This window comes from Dermacentor silvarum, chromosome 2, assembly GCF_013339745.2.
Source record: "Dermacentor silvarum isolate Dsil-2018 chromosome 2, BIME_Dsil_1.4, whole genome shotgun sequence".
NCBI classification, from domain to species: Eukaryota; Metazoa; Arthropoda; class Arachnida; order Ixodida; family Ixodidae; genus Dermacentor; species Dermacentor silvarum.
In genome coordinates, this window is record NC_051155.1 from 228,842,978 (window position 1) to 228,857,397 (window position 14,420).

Below are 14,420 nucleotides of genomic sequence, written 5' to 3' on the forward strand. Positions count from 1 at the left end.
AAGCCAGTGGAAAGGTGTTGGACGGTTAACGCCCTGAAAGTAATTAAGAAAGACAGGAAGCCAGAACAAATGGCACGTCAGGGAACAGACAGCGTCTGTGAATCTAGACTAATGCAAAAAAAAAAGAAATTTAAAATTTTAGTTGGCTGGGTTCTCCCGGTGGACGCACATCTAATGAACCAAACAAAGGTGGGGACTATGGCCTCGTATGCGCCTGATGCGTTTGTTGAAATGACTGCATGACTTTATGGCCATGACGTTTACGACCTTTTAAAGGCCACGATATTTCCTCGTGCAGCATACTATATAGGTTCAGTACGTCACGTTCCAACGTCACTGGCGCCGATTTAAGTCTGCATAAAGACAATGGAAAATTAACGATGTAGCTCGCCTTGCTATTGCGGGCTCCGAACGAAGTAATCGGCAAAATGTTGAGTACTGAGAGACGTGGTTCTGGTGCGGTGGAAATAATTAAATGCCATCACGCTGCTGCATTATTATCGTCACTTAGTGTTTTTTGCCTCGTACGCGCCTGACGCGTTTGTAGAAATGAGCTGCATGACGTTATATGGCCATGACATTTACGACCTTTTAACGGCCACGATATTTTCTCATGCAGCATACCAGGTTCAGTACGTCACGTTCCAACGTCACTGGCGCCGATTTAAGTCTGCATAAAGACAGCGGAAAATTAGCGATGCAGCTCGTCTTGCTATTGCGGACTCCGAACGAAGTAATCGGCAAAATGGTGAGTACTGAGGGACGTGGTTCTGGTGCAGCGGAAATAATTAAATGCAATCACGCTGTTGCATTATTATCGTCACTTTATTCGGCCACACTTTGCTTTCGTTTTGTCAGCTGAAAGAAATATTGCCACAGACACGTAAGACTGCTTGCCTGTGGGAATGCAAAAGCATTTTACCGTTTGTAGACCTCGGAACGTTATGACTACGCTCATTTTATGCACTCATGACGTGGCGCCACCTCCTCACTGTCTGCGCCTTCACGTGCCCAATGACGCTCGCACTAGGCACACCTTTATTCAACCAGAACCATGGAGCTACCGTGGTGTTGAGTTGTTTACATATAAGGCAGTTTGCTCCCCAAGGTAAATAAAAATCCTTCTCTTGTAAAAAGGACCATACCGGCAAAGTACCGGTATGTAACTTAAAGAAAAAAGATTTAGTACCTGGGTGCACCTGCATGTTTTTAACACGCTTTAAAACCTCGTGTCCCTGATCAACCACGTTTTTTTTTTTGCATTGTTGGGAAGAGGTTTAATTTTGGGACGTTCTTCAAAGAACCCTACAGAAAGAATTGCCCTTAAATCCATTAGGTATTAGATTTTTAACTATAGAAAATAATGACGGACTGCCTTTGGACCTCATTATGCTAATGGGCCTCCACTGTTTGTGGCGGGCTCGAATGGCAGGGTTTTTATTTTTTGTGAGCCTAACAGAAGGTCTGCACGACTACTTTTCCGGGAGGGTGTTTCCAAATTCATTGACGTAATTAACGGTCAAGAATGCCCCCCCCCGGATTGGCTGACGAGGATAGAGCCCCTCGCAACTTTAAAATAACTTTAAACATGACATGGCTAGCCAAAATGTGGCTGACCGCACATGTATGCATGCAAATTTGAAAGTATGTGTATATGTATAATTATGTATTGCTTTCTTTGGCGAAAATTGATGCAATTAGTGTTTGCTAAGTGAAAGTTCCGGAAAAAAAAAAAAAAGCTGCCGTGGCGTCGGGGAACCATGCTCGTCTCGCACCCCGGGGGCCTGTTTTCGACTGCCACCCAGACCAAAAATTACCAATTCTCTTTTCAAAGCCATTAATTTACTTTGTTTACAGGAGCCTCCCTCAGAAATATGACGTCTATCCGAGCGTTTTTCGGCGCCTTTTTATTCTTTGTGTCGTCGGCCGTTTTTGGTACCACTCGTTGCGGACAACGACGCAAGCTTTTCTGCCTCATGGGACATATAATACTTTCGCATTAACAAGTTGGCAGTTTCGCGCGAAAAGCGATGCATTGGCAGCGATAGCAAAGTTTAGCGTTGTGCGTGGACTCCTCGGATGGTGTTGTAACTAAATGAGGGTGCGAAGCAGCACGCAAGGCAGAAGGTACAGAGACCTGACAGCTACCAGGAGTCTGAGAACGTTAGCGTGATGAGCGCCGCTAGTGGCGTTGCAGGCGTCACACGCAACACGATATGAGACTGCATGAGAGCCGTCAGCACGAGCAAGCGCCCAGTGAACAATTCGATCCGTAAGGAGCATTGGCGCCTATACCAGCGAAATTTCATCACTTTGCGATCTTGGTCCCAAATATTGCTTTGCATATTCAAGCGAAGCTTGTATTGGAGGCGAGGAGTTACGGAGTCGCTATCTGTCGGAAGCGCCTCGCTTGCGTAATATGAGGGATAACGCGGCGCCCTTCTCATAGGTTTGGCTGTCGGCGCTCAATGAAATCACCACGTGAGAGCCCTCCTGGACATTTATGTAAGTACTCTCCAAACGAGGGAAGCTTCTTGCTGCTAAAATAATAATCTTGGGCAAACAGAAAGCACGGAATGGTTTACAGACGCTATCTCTTTACCGAATACGTACAGTGAACACTCATTGCGCGCGGTCGCCGTGATGGAGTCCCCCGAACCAGCTTCTTGCTTGGAAAGTAGGCAATCGCTGAGAGCAGACTATGTGAAATATGTTCTTATAGTGTGCTGTCTGTATAACCAAATGGAGCATAACAGAATGAAGACTCAATGAAGCAATCGCACGGGTTCGCGGCGACCGACTGCGCGTGTGCATGCATGTCCACGCACAATGCTTCGCTTTCGCTGCGGGCGCGTTCTCGCACCGTGCCGTGAGCTTTAGGCCGCAGCATATGAGCATTTGACAGTACACAAGCAACAATTGTTGCATGGACGCCATCAGAGCTGTTCAACATAATTTCGTTATAAGTGAGACTTCGACGCCTACGGCGACTTGTGATGTGCAGTCGCAACGATTGAATATTTTCTTTCTAAATTTTTGGAAATTTAAATATTATTATTTTCAAGTTGCATCGCACTGTACGTTTATCGGTGTTCTCAGCGAACAATTTCCCACTGCTTCCGTTTTCTTAATCCAGTACATTAGTTGTTTGGCGCTAACCCAAACATGAGCATATGCCATGCCTTTTTTGAATTTGCTTTTTACCGTTCCCTTTTCATTCTGGTGAACTTGCCAGTACCTAGCATCAAGAAGTTCATAGAACAAATCTTCATGACATTAACCGGGCAGCGCGCGCGGGCGAGCTTCTCAGTGCACGCTTTCTGCTACTCACCGAACATCGCAGCCCCAACGCCGTAGTAGAAATCTTCCTCGCGGAAGTGCTTGCTACACACCCGAGTTGTAGCCGATGGCTGCTTGCCGGTTCTAAGTTTCGCAAACCAAGCAACACGCAGCTTTTTGACCTGCGGGCACATGTGAAGGCTGACACCGGGCTCCCTTGCGTACGCGTCCGGCACTGCGGTACCGAGCAATAGCCTACCATGTCGGACGCCTTCAATGGCAGCCACTACCTATTATAGTGATTTCAAGTGCTGTAAAGCAGACACCCGAAGCGGGAGAACATCCCCACTTAATCAGAACCGTAGCGCAGGTGGGACTAAACTTTCGTTTTCAGCTCGCTTCGGCGCTTCCGAAGCAGACGGCGCAGCCGCTGTGTTCACGTGATCCCTCATACTACGTCACGCCGACGGTGGCGCCAGCTTTTCCAGTGGTGGAGCTCGCCCCCAATACGCTAGCCTGCACGCGCTATGTAACGCTAAAACTCCTCCGTCTCTAGCGGCGGCTCGCCGGCGTCGGAGCGCGAGTCATTATGGCACGGTGCCAGCTGCGTAGGCGCGCGCTCACGCCACGTGCGCAGCCAATCAGAGCCATTTTCTCTTCCGCCGGGAAGGGAAAGGGCAGGAAAGTTTCGCGCGCGCTGCTCGCGCTTCGTTTTCGTTCAGTTCAGTCTCGGAAAACCGATGGTACGGCGGAGTATTGTGTGTACCCCTGAACAACAGGCAGCTCTCGCGGAGTGTCGACGGGAGATCACCCGTGAGAGCGCGCGTCGTCGAAGGGTCGACCCTACGGTGCAAGCCGCTCAAGCTGCGGCACTCCGCCAACGCCGAGCAGATCACGTGACCTTTCCTTGGTCACGTCAAGTTACTCACAAGAAACATAACCGTCAAACACAAGGTGCACGCAGGACAAGCTTCGCTTACCCGCATTTTCCAGTAGGCGAAGGGCCGACGATTTTAAGGTTTAGGATTTAAGGTATAGGCACTGAAAATTAAATGCTTTATGGCTGTTCTATGCGCTCTGTAATTGCCAAAATTCTAGTGAGTAACTCAGTAAAGACCACAAAACCCATCCAGAGAAATTTTGGTGTTTCAAGAATATAGCATCTATCTAGCATATAGAATAATCCATATGATGATGATGATGATTTAATGGCATCCCATTTGAAACGGGGCGGTGACAAATAGTAATCTAGCCGGCTTGATTTAATCAGGTATACTATGTTCTTTATCTAGCATTTTTGTATACCTCTCATTAATCTTTCTTTTTTTCCCCCGAAAATCTACCTTGTACCGCTACCTATGATGTTAAAAGATCAGGTCGTATCAATCTCTTCCCTATGGACCATCACACCAATGCTGATGGCAATGACGGCGGCGAAAATTCGCCGGGCGTGTGCGTATAATTGCTATCGCAATAAAGGAAAGTTTCTGCTACGCCTGACTTCAACAGTAGTGCTGGGCAAAAAGGAGACAGTGAGTGAGAGAGAAAACACTTTAAGAGCAGGAAAGGTGATTAGGATGTCGAGGCCCTCAGTCCAGGGCCTAGCTTGCAGGGTTCTCCAGCGCGTTGCCGAGGAAGACCGCAAGGTACAGCTGCAGCGGAAAAAGATTAGCATAAGTGACCGATCACCCGATCAGATAAATTGCAGCCCGCGACGCTGTTGTGCCCTAGCACGCCGAAAACGAGAGTGCCAGGCACCCCCTCTTTGAAACATGAATCATGTGGCACTTTAGATACTAGTGTGCACGGGAACAAGAGCGCCGCGTACCTCCATTTCCATGCTACGGTCATCGGCCTCTTGTGCTAATCTTTTTTCACTGCAGCTGTAATCTCTTTGTCAAGAGTGAACGAGGTAGACAGAGGTAATTTATTTGAAAGAAGGCAGAGAGGTCAGCCTGAGCTTTATGCTCTAGCCTGCTACTCTGCATAGGGGGAGGGGGAACGGGGACATAAAGGTGTGATGAGGGATGATAATGACATAGAAAGAGGGAGGCCGAACTGGTGAAAGCAAGTTCAACATTCTGTTGATAAACATTCAGACATGTCATTCATGAAGCCACCACCGGATTCCAGACCTTATCTCTGGTCACTAGTTCAAATGAATGTTCAGATAAAGGCACTAAGACGAAGTTGGCGTGTGGGCTTCTCCTACGTCAGAAGCACAGGTGCCAAGCAAAAGCTTTACAAAATGTAAAGAGCTGAGATAAGCGGCTCCAGTACGGCGAGCACCTGCAGGGCACTTTTGGCGGCCGGATTCTCGACACTGCAGACAATCGCGCGCATTGACTCTACCAGGTGCTTCAGCATTTTCTGAACGTTTTCCTTCTCATTATGTCCATGTCCATGCTTGCGTGTTTTGTCCCCGGTCTTTCTGGCCCTATCATTCTTGCCTTCTTGGCGCAGAGGACCCCTATGACCCGCTGTCATGGTCATGGGTATACAGGGCAGTAAAGGCCATCCCGTGTGTGTATCAGCTGGTGGAGACGAACATTCACCGTGTGCTTTCACCGACCTTGAATTAGCTGTGCTTAGAAGTTGTGTGACCTCCTTCAGCATCTCTTAGCGCGTGTTTATTTTTCTTTTTTTTTCGGAGACAGACTTTATCCATACCAAGTTGCGTGCTCCAAATTGCAATTAACTGACATCAGTGATTTTCGCAATGCGCCTAATTTTCACACATACTTCTAACTTTGCATACACATCACACTGGACATGTCGAACATCAATAATCAATTTTCGCAGACATTAACTCAAACTGTAATGCTCATGTACTGTTATTTGTACGGCATACATTTAACAACTTTCCACAATTCATGGTTACGCGTGCTATAGTTTTTTTACAGGCGTTGGCCGTGACCTTACTTAGTTTAGTTAAAATGTTGTCGTTTTGCTTAATTTGCCAAATAAAGATTTGCTTACTTGGTATATGTATATTAGTCCTGCAGGTTGTATTCGAAGACGCTTAACTAAATTTTCTACTGAAAAATCAGAGGAGGAGCGAGTCAAAACTTTCACTCTTTTCCATGGAGCCTGTAAAAGTTCTGCGTGTAAATCAACATCCTAGCCCTAAATCAATGCACAAAGTTCATCTAAATGCCCAACCACTGGCATGCATCCGCACGCTTCGACACGCGGCAAAGCGTCAAATGCGTCAAAAGCGTCGGTCGCGAACAGGGTGACGCGTCCCGACGCGCGGTGATTTTGCCGACTACTGATGCTAGAAGATCGGCGAGGCGACGCCGGCGCCCAACAATCATAGGCCGCGATGCATCTGGCTGCTATGCCTATGATGGCCGCCCATGCGAAGACGCCGACACCAACGATCGTCCGAGTGCTTTGGACGCACGACGCGTGCTACAGTGTTCCTGAAAGACTGACCCACTGCCTGCCCAGCTGTCCCTTATGCATATGCGCTGTCAACAATGTATGATACGGCTTTACAGTCTACTTGTGATTACAGATGCGATCGTCCTCCATACGTATATTCCGGAATACTCAAACGGATCATTAAGCTTGCTTTTTTGAATTTTGGAGAATTCTCGTACCAATCGGCTTATACGTTGCATCATTTCGATCGGTTACTGTCACAATACGGTACCACAGTACGGATATATCGAGCATGCGTACCATGCATGCAACCAGCTCCGATTCGCGCAGTAGATTTGGCAGAGCTGCGCCATTTCGAGAGCTCTTACTAAGCCATACTTACTATTAGTGTTTTAGCGCAGAATCTACAAAAACGCACACAGAGACACGAACGGAACATGCGCTAACTTCTTTTGCTTTTAACACGAAAGTGTTTTATCCCGGGTTTCTCGACTGATTTCCGGCAACGGATGTAACGGATGATGTGATAGTTGTCGTCTAGGAGCGGTGACACTAACGAGCGCCAACAGGGAGCGCTTTGGTATTCACAACACAGCGGAGGGTCCAACGCGGTGTAGCCATAGAACAAACAACCAAGTAGAGCGTCGTGCATAGTTTCCTACAATAATAATACAAGAAATAATCACACAATATAAAACATTATTAATACTGTCCGACGGCAGGATTCGAACATAGGAACTCTGGAAAAGAAGCCCGATCAATGCCTCCTAATACGCTAAGCGGCGCAGAAGAGCAACGACGTCGCCGGGCGAATCTCGCTTTGCTCCGGCGAGAGACACTCCAGCGTGAAGCAGAACGCCTTAGAGCGTTCGCGGCGCACGGTGCGTACTCTGCCACTCGCATTCCTGTCGCTGAGCGCGACGCAGCTCGACTGGCTGCCCTAGCCCTTGCGGAGCCGGATCAGAATGCTCGCACCTTCACCGAAGCCACTGATGCGATCGTGGTAAATGTCCAACCAGTTGCATTCTTCACGTGCAGTAAACATGTAGCAGCTTCAGTGAAGTCATGTCTCACTTTCGTGCTCTACCGATTCCTATGAAAGAGGGATCAACCCTACTTTTTGTACATTCTGCGCTAAAACACTAATAAGTATGGATTACTAACTAGTCCGAACCAACACTTTGCTCTTGTTACGAGTTCACCTTTTGAGCGACGATTCCTGTCCGATTTTTTTTTTCAGAATGCTTTGAGACGGAACACGCATCCCGTTAGCGCATCGCTGCCCGAAGTGTTGACGATGTCGAAGCTCAAGGACCGGACTGCACTGGTGACTGGCGCGGGCAGCGGCATCGGGCGCTGCGTGTGCGACGCACTGGCAGCCCAGGGCGCTCGAGTGGTGGCTGCAGACTGCAACTTGGACTCCGCCGTCGAGACTGTGTCTCGGTTACCCGAAGGTGAGCACTACTGGGGGGCCGTCCGTGACGCTAACGTAGCCTGAAACGCATTTGCTCGGGGCTAGCTGACGGGAGACCTGACGCAACCACGCCGACAGCGGGACAAAAAAAAATTATTTGCAGCGGTGATTGAGTAGTAAATGCGAGAGAAATGCGTCAAGCATTACGTCCCACCTCTTCGAGGTAACAGACAGACCCAGGTCCTAAATGACGGCGGTCCGGATAAGACCACCGTAAGTTGCACTATCTATCTATCTATCTATCTATCTATCTATCTATCTATCTATCTATCTATCTATCTATCTATCTATCTATCTATCTATCTATCTATCTATCTATCTATCTATCTATCTATCTATCTATCTATCTATCTATATATATATATATATATATATATATATAATATATATATATATATATATATATATATATATATATATACAAGAAATGTGTTTGAAAGCAGCGTGCGAGACCAGAGAACACGCTGAATCACCCGTGTGGTTCGTTACGACTGTATAAAAGTATACTGCCTTTCTAGCGCTCTAGAAGGTAGGGCTTCGCCCTTCGTTTGTTTAGAGCTTCGGAACATTGATGTAACAGACTAACGGGAGCCTCGCTTTACACAGACGGTAGCAAACACCGGTGACTTCGTGTACGGTGTAGGATGTACCGCCTTTCTTGAGGCACATATCTGGGCGAAACAGTATTCTGGTATTTTAGTACGTGCTCAAGCAAGACTAAAGGGAGCTAGCATGGGTATCTCTAGCGGTGCGATGCTTATTGCTGATCATATCTCGCGAATGGAGATGAATGAGGGAACGATTAAATAAATAAAGAAATAGATAAACCTAGTATTGTTCCCAGCTCGAGTGCTACTTGAAAAATTAATTACATTTGGCTAAAATAGCAGGTTCTATTGTCGATATACGATGGGAATTTCAATGAAATGTCATATTGTTCCTAACGTACCGCGATTTCCACAGTAACGATAAATGGTTAGACCAAGACGGCACAAGCGGCTTTGAATGCTGCAGTCAGTCGAAATCGATGAACAATGTATTAAGCTAACGAGAAACATAGCGCGAAAGCCTTGAATTTAAGGCCCGATCACTCGAGTAGAGGAAGCGATCCAAATACGAAAGACACATATTTTGATTTGATTTCTCAAGATCGTCTCATAATTGGTAGCGGGCTGTGGCGAATGTGAAACGAAAAAAAAAAAAGAAAAGAAAAGAACGCAGAAAGTTGTACGAAGATACACAGACTCTCAGCTACCGTTAATAGTTACCTTTTTTTTATTTTATTATTATTTTTTTTTGGTGTGGGGGGTTGAGAAAGCACCATTTGGCATCCTTTGTGACTTGCGTGTTATCACGGTAGGAGTGAAGTGCACCCATTGGCTTTAGACATAATGAAACGAGATAGAAGTTATGTTCATAAAGAAATTCAAGAAAATTTTCATATATTGCCAAGAAAGGAATTGTGGAACTCAGATGTCGAAAATCCTCCATGGCTGCTTACTCTTCCAAAAATCGAATTGTCAATAGATGACATATTCAGAAAAAGAGTCATGTGCATTCAATGCTGCTCAACAACTAGCACTTTACCAGATATATATGCGGTATTCAGGATACATACACGTCTATTCAGATGGCTCCAGTGCAGCAACCTCGTCAACTTCAGCATTTTATATACCGCACCTCAATAAACAAGAATAATTTAAGTTGTCTCGTGCGACTTCGTCCACAACGGCTGAACTATTCGCAATCCTATATGCGGTAAAATTTATAACTTCAGTACGAGATGCGCAAAAATTGGTAATTTTCAGCGAATAACAGGCGGCACTAATATCACTCTGCAGCACAAAAGCAAAAACAATCAGTAATAGTATATATATATATATATATATATATATATATATATATATATAATATGAAACACTTAGATACCTCACAAAGGCAAGCCAAGAGAAGCATGAAATAAAATTCCAGTGGATATCTGGACATTGTAACATTCCTGGCAACACAGCAGCCGATGAGGCAGCACGACAAGCACACCTCAAAGATGATGCGGCTTCGCTCCCAATATAAAAAAAAAATGAATTACGCTGCATTAAAAGGGCAACATCTTTCAAAATGTGTAGAAATACATGGTTTGACCAGAATTCGAAGAGCTCTGATTTATACCATATGGATCCGCTTATTGAATTCAAAGTTCCATTGTCATTAGACAGAAATATGGAAACCCTTATTCATCGATTAAGGCTATAGGTACTGCCTACTAAAAACATTTCTTACATAGAATTGGCCGTGCGGAAACCTCCGAATGTGATTGTGGATTTGTAGATGAAGATAAATATCAGCTCCTTTTAGATTGGTCGCATCACGACACACCAAGACGCCGACTTAAATCAACTCTAATGACATTAGACCGCATACCTTTCAGTTTAAGGAAACTTTTGGGCCCTTGGTCAACAACAGTCTTGCAAAAGAGCGCTCTAAAATCGTTAACAACATTTCTCAAAGAGAGCGGCATTGTTGGCCATTATTAACGCTTATGATGTTCCTTTTATTGCAGCGTCGCTGTATATGTATATGTGTTTGTGGATTATATTATGTTTATTATTCTGTTCTGATTATATATTATATTATTAGTTATATGGTTATATTATTCTGTTCTGATGTGTGCACCAACCGCTGATTAGAGACTGTATTGTAAGGTGCCATTATTATTTGTATTTTTGAAACTTTCTTCTGCAGTGCCTTGGAGTTATTGAACTTCTTCATTGTATGTACCACGTTTTTTTTTTTTTTCACGCTGTCGTGTTGTTATGAAAACGTTGCTTGTATGAGAAGGTTATTTGACATGTATTCTTGTATGTTGAACCCTGTATGAGGCAGGTTAGACCCATTCAAGAGCTAAGGAGTAGCCGGCGCTTTATTTGTGCGTCAACATCTCCTTATATCATATCAATAATAATAATAAAAAAGAAGTACGCACACGCGCTCTCGTGCTCCATTCCGGTCGTGATGGTTTAGAGTCGTAGGCTCGCCTGTTTTAATTATATTACGCGCCATTACTCTGACAAAAATATTTATGTGAGATACGATCTCTACAACAATATCTCAGCCACCTCTTACCATGCAGCACAGGTTTGAGAAGTTGCTGCCCAGTCTCATGTGTGGTCTCGTAATCTCGCCCTGACCTGATAACGAAACAGCCCGACAGTGGCGCTTGCGTTGTGTAACCTGTGCCTGGTGCTTACAGGAACTGCGCGCCACGTTGCTTGGCACGTCGACGTCACCAGCAACGCGTCAGTGACGTCCTTGTTCGATTGCATTCGCAATTATTCGGAGCTGCCACCAGTCAGCATCGTTGTCTGCTGCGCCGGAGTCTCGAGAGGCGGCAGAATAATCGACCTGAATCGGGCGGTCTTCGACCAAGTGATCGATGTCAATCTAAAGGTAAGCCATTTTTGATTGCCAGACTGCTATGCATCACGTGGTAACTTCCGAGCAAACTTTCAAAAACAGAAAACGCTACCAGCATTTCTTAACAATATTTAAGGAGAGGTAGCGCCTGTATGTGACGCCGGCTACTCCTCTTCCCTTACATGGCGGCTCATAATTGTAACAACAACAACAACAACAACAACAACAACAACAACAACAACAACAACAACAACAACAACAACAACAACAACAACAACAACAACAACAACAACAACAACAACAACAACAACAACAACAACAACAACAACAACAACAACAACAACAACAACAACAACAACAACAACAACAACAACAACAACAAGGACACCATTTCTAAACTTCGGGTACCCTACATTTAAATGTTCACAAGGTATAAATATTGTTCGGCAATTGTACCCGCCGTGGTTGCTCAGTGGCTATGGTGTTGAGCTGCTGAGCACGAGGTCGCGGGATCGAATCCCGGCCACGGCGGCCGGATTTCGATGGGGGCGAAATGCGAAAACACCCGTGTACTTAGATTTAGGTGCACGTTAAAGAACCCCAGGTGGTCCAAATCTCCGGAGTCCCCCACTACGGCGTGCCTCATAATCAGATCGTGGTTTTGGCACGTAAAACCCCATAATTTAATTTGTTCGGCAATTGCAAATTAGGGCTCTCTTGAATGCCACATTACAAGTACAACACTCGCGTACACGGACACAAGAGCCACTGAAACACGAAAACACCGTACAACACGTAAACAAGGAGAATGTTTCGTGCAAACACCAAGTAGCTGTTTCACTCTACTGCCGCGTCGCACAGCACGTGCGCGCGAGAGCACGTTCGCACAAAAGTGCGCGCGCGCCAGTTTCAATTTGGCCACGGGCGCTGGAATGAAACGGGCGAATAACAGTCGATCTTACCTTCGCCTTTTGCGTCGTGCTGCTCTCTACCGAACAACCCTCCTCATCAATCTTCCCTCAACAAGCACGAAACATTGACTTTGTCCTCGTGACATCACTCCATCAATGCCTCACAGTGGGCATTCGCTTCAACTGCTGTCAGCATTTCGGCATAGCACGTGAACAGTGTAGTCCATAAACATAAACGTTGCATACCATTAAAGTTGTGAACTGTGCTGTGCACGAACATACACATTGCATGAAATTACACGTTGCATTGGATGACGATAAAGAGAGTTGCGCGCAGCGCATTTAGTTTATGCGTTTCAAGAAAGCTTCGCCACACATAGATTCCAGCATGAACGTTGAATATTCATATCTTTTTCTAACGGTATCCCGCAGGGCACGTTTGTGACTGTGCAAGCTGCAGTCAACGAGATGCTGGCGCGAGGCGTGGAACAAGGCTCCGTGGTAACTGTGTCCAGCATCGTGGCCCTGACGGGCCTGAGGCATCACAGCGCGTACGCCGCCTCCAAGGCTGCCATCATAGCCTTCACCAAGACGGCGGCGCTCGAGCTGGCGCCTCACGGCATACGCTGTAACGTCGTACTGCCGGGCTTTACCGACACCCCCATGACAGCCGACACGAGCGACAAGGACCGCGCTAACATCATCGCCCGCACGCCCCTCGGTCGGATGGCGCGACCCGAGGAGATCGCCAGAGTCGTCCGGTTCCTGTGCGACGAAGCGGACAGTTCGTTCGTCACAGGAGCCGCCTTCGAAGTCACCGGCGGTCTTCACATGTGACCGCAGGAGCTGTGACGAAACGACTTTGGGCGTGTGTGTAGCAAGAACTCGCGCCTGGTCCTCGTGAACTGTTGGGACGGACATTCCGCTGCAGCCGGCCAGGTGGCAATTTCTTTCGCTGCTGGTTACCACGTCGCCGCGGAGTCGATTTCGGGCCCAACCACAGGAGGCTGGGATCTCATGGGTCCGGAACGCCAACAGGCCCGGTCAGCCGAGATATTGAAACGCAGCAGATTTAAAGATACGTGCACACTTCAAAACTGAGGCTATTTGTCCTTGCTTTCACTGACTGCTTTATTGGCCACGAGCAGCAGAGATCATAGTGTTTAGGGTGGTGCCACTTGCCGCAAGCATTCGCAGGGCCGCGTGCACTACCTCTCGAGTCAGGGCTTATGTGCTTAACCTGCCGTCGATCTGTAGAAACACGTGGGGAGGCCGAGACAGCGGGGAGCGCGGTGGCCCGAACCCCGCCCGCTGCTGGTTGCAGGCTTTCATGTCAGCCCGAACCCGTGAAGAGCACTATGAAACCGTGAAGAACCTGTGAAGAGGCGTTTATGAAATAAAGTGATCAGGTATTGACACGCGTATAGACTGATTATGTTTTTCGGTGATCGTTATTTAATTATAGGTGAAAATGTTTTTCAGTGATCGTTTCGTCACTGTTACAATTTTATCGCTCGACGCAAGACACGCGTTCATGTATCGCTACTCTATCGAATGTTGTCGCCGATTGCATAGCGACAAAACCTTGTGTAATCAGATTTCTCGCGCGACGCGAATAGTTGTAGATTCTGGAACACACCTGAGGCACGAGTGATTACTCTGGAACATGTATAAATAGCCGGCGCGCTTGTTCCGTAGACCACATTTCGGTGATCGACGAGCTATGTCGCAACTCTCGTTGCACGTGTTACTTGCTTTTATGCGCAGAAGTTTGCCCTTTGTGACTCACAGTTGTGCCACTGCCTGGTTCTTCCCCAGCGCTAAATGTGACAATATGAACAAGGCAACTCTGTCATTATCAGTTTTATTTTCAAAATGAGAAACATAAACAAATAAGACTTGTACATGATAGAAACGCATCCGGAACAGTTACGATTAATGCCCCAGTGTGGCAAAAC

At 46.5% G+C, this 14,420-nt stretch overlaps 1 protein-coding gene across 3 annotated transcripts; it reads left to right on the forward strand.

Moving 5' to 3' along the window:
- Positions 1 to 628: 628 nt before the first annotated feature.
- Positions 629 to 13,880, forward strand: LOC119440731 (estradiol 17-beta-dehydrogenase 8-like). 3 transcript variants are annotated; one of them, XM_049662413.1, is made up of 4 exons: positions 629 to 748; positions 7,907 to 8,120; positions 11,388 to 11,584; positions 12,895 to 13,880. In XM_049662413.1, the coding sequence occupies exons 1-4, from the start codon at positions 698 to 700 to the stop codon at positions 13,297 to 13,299; spliced, it is 867 nt and encodes a 288-aa protein (XP_049518370.1). In that variant the 5' UTR covers positions 629 to 697; the 3' UTR covers positions 13,300 to 13,880. The 3 variants fall into 3 exon arrangements, with proteins under 3 accessions (XP_049518370.1, XP_037561543.1, XP_049518371.1); XM_037705615.2 differs by lacking the exon at positions 629 to 748 and adding an exon at positions 4,041 to 4,271; XM_049662414.1 differs by lacking the exon at positions 629 to 748 and adding an exon at positions 5,109 to 5,802.
- The last annotated feature ends 540 nt before the right edge of the window (positions 13,881 to 14,420 follow it).

Coding starts and splice junctions, on each gene's coding strand:
- LOC119440731 (XM_049662413.1), top strand. CDS start 698: ATGCAGCTCGTCTTGCTATTGCGGACTCCGAACGAAGTAATCGGCAAA. Junction 749..7,906: donor ACGAAGTAATCGGCAAAATG/GTGAGTACTGAG, acceptor TTTTTTTTTCAG/AATGCTTTGAGACGGAACAC. Junction 8,121..11,387: donor TGTGTCTCGGTTACCCGAAG/GTGAGCACTACT, acceptor TGGTGCTTACAG/GAACTGCGCGCCACGTTGCT.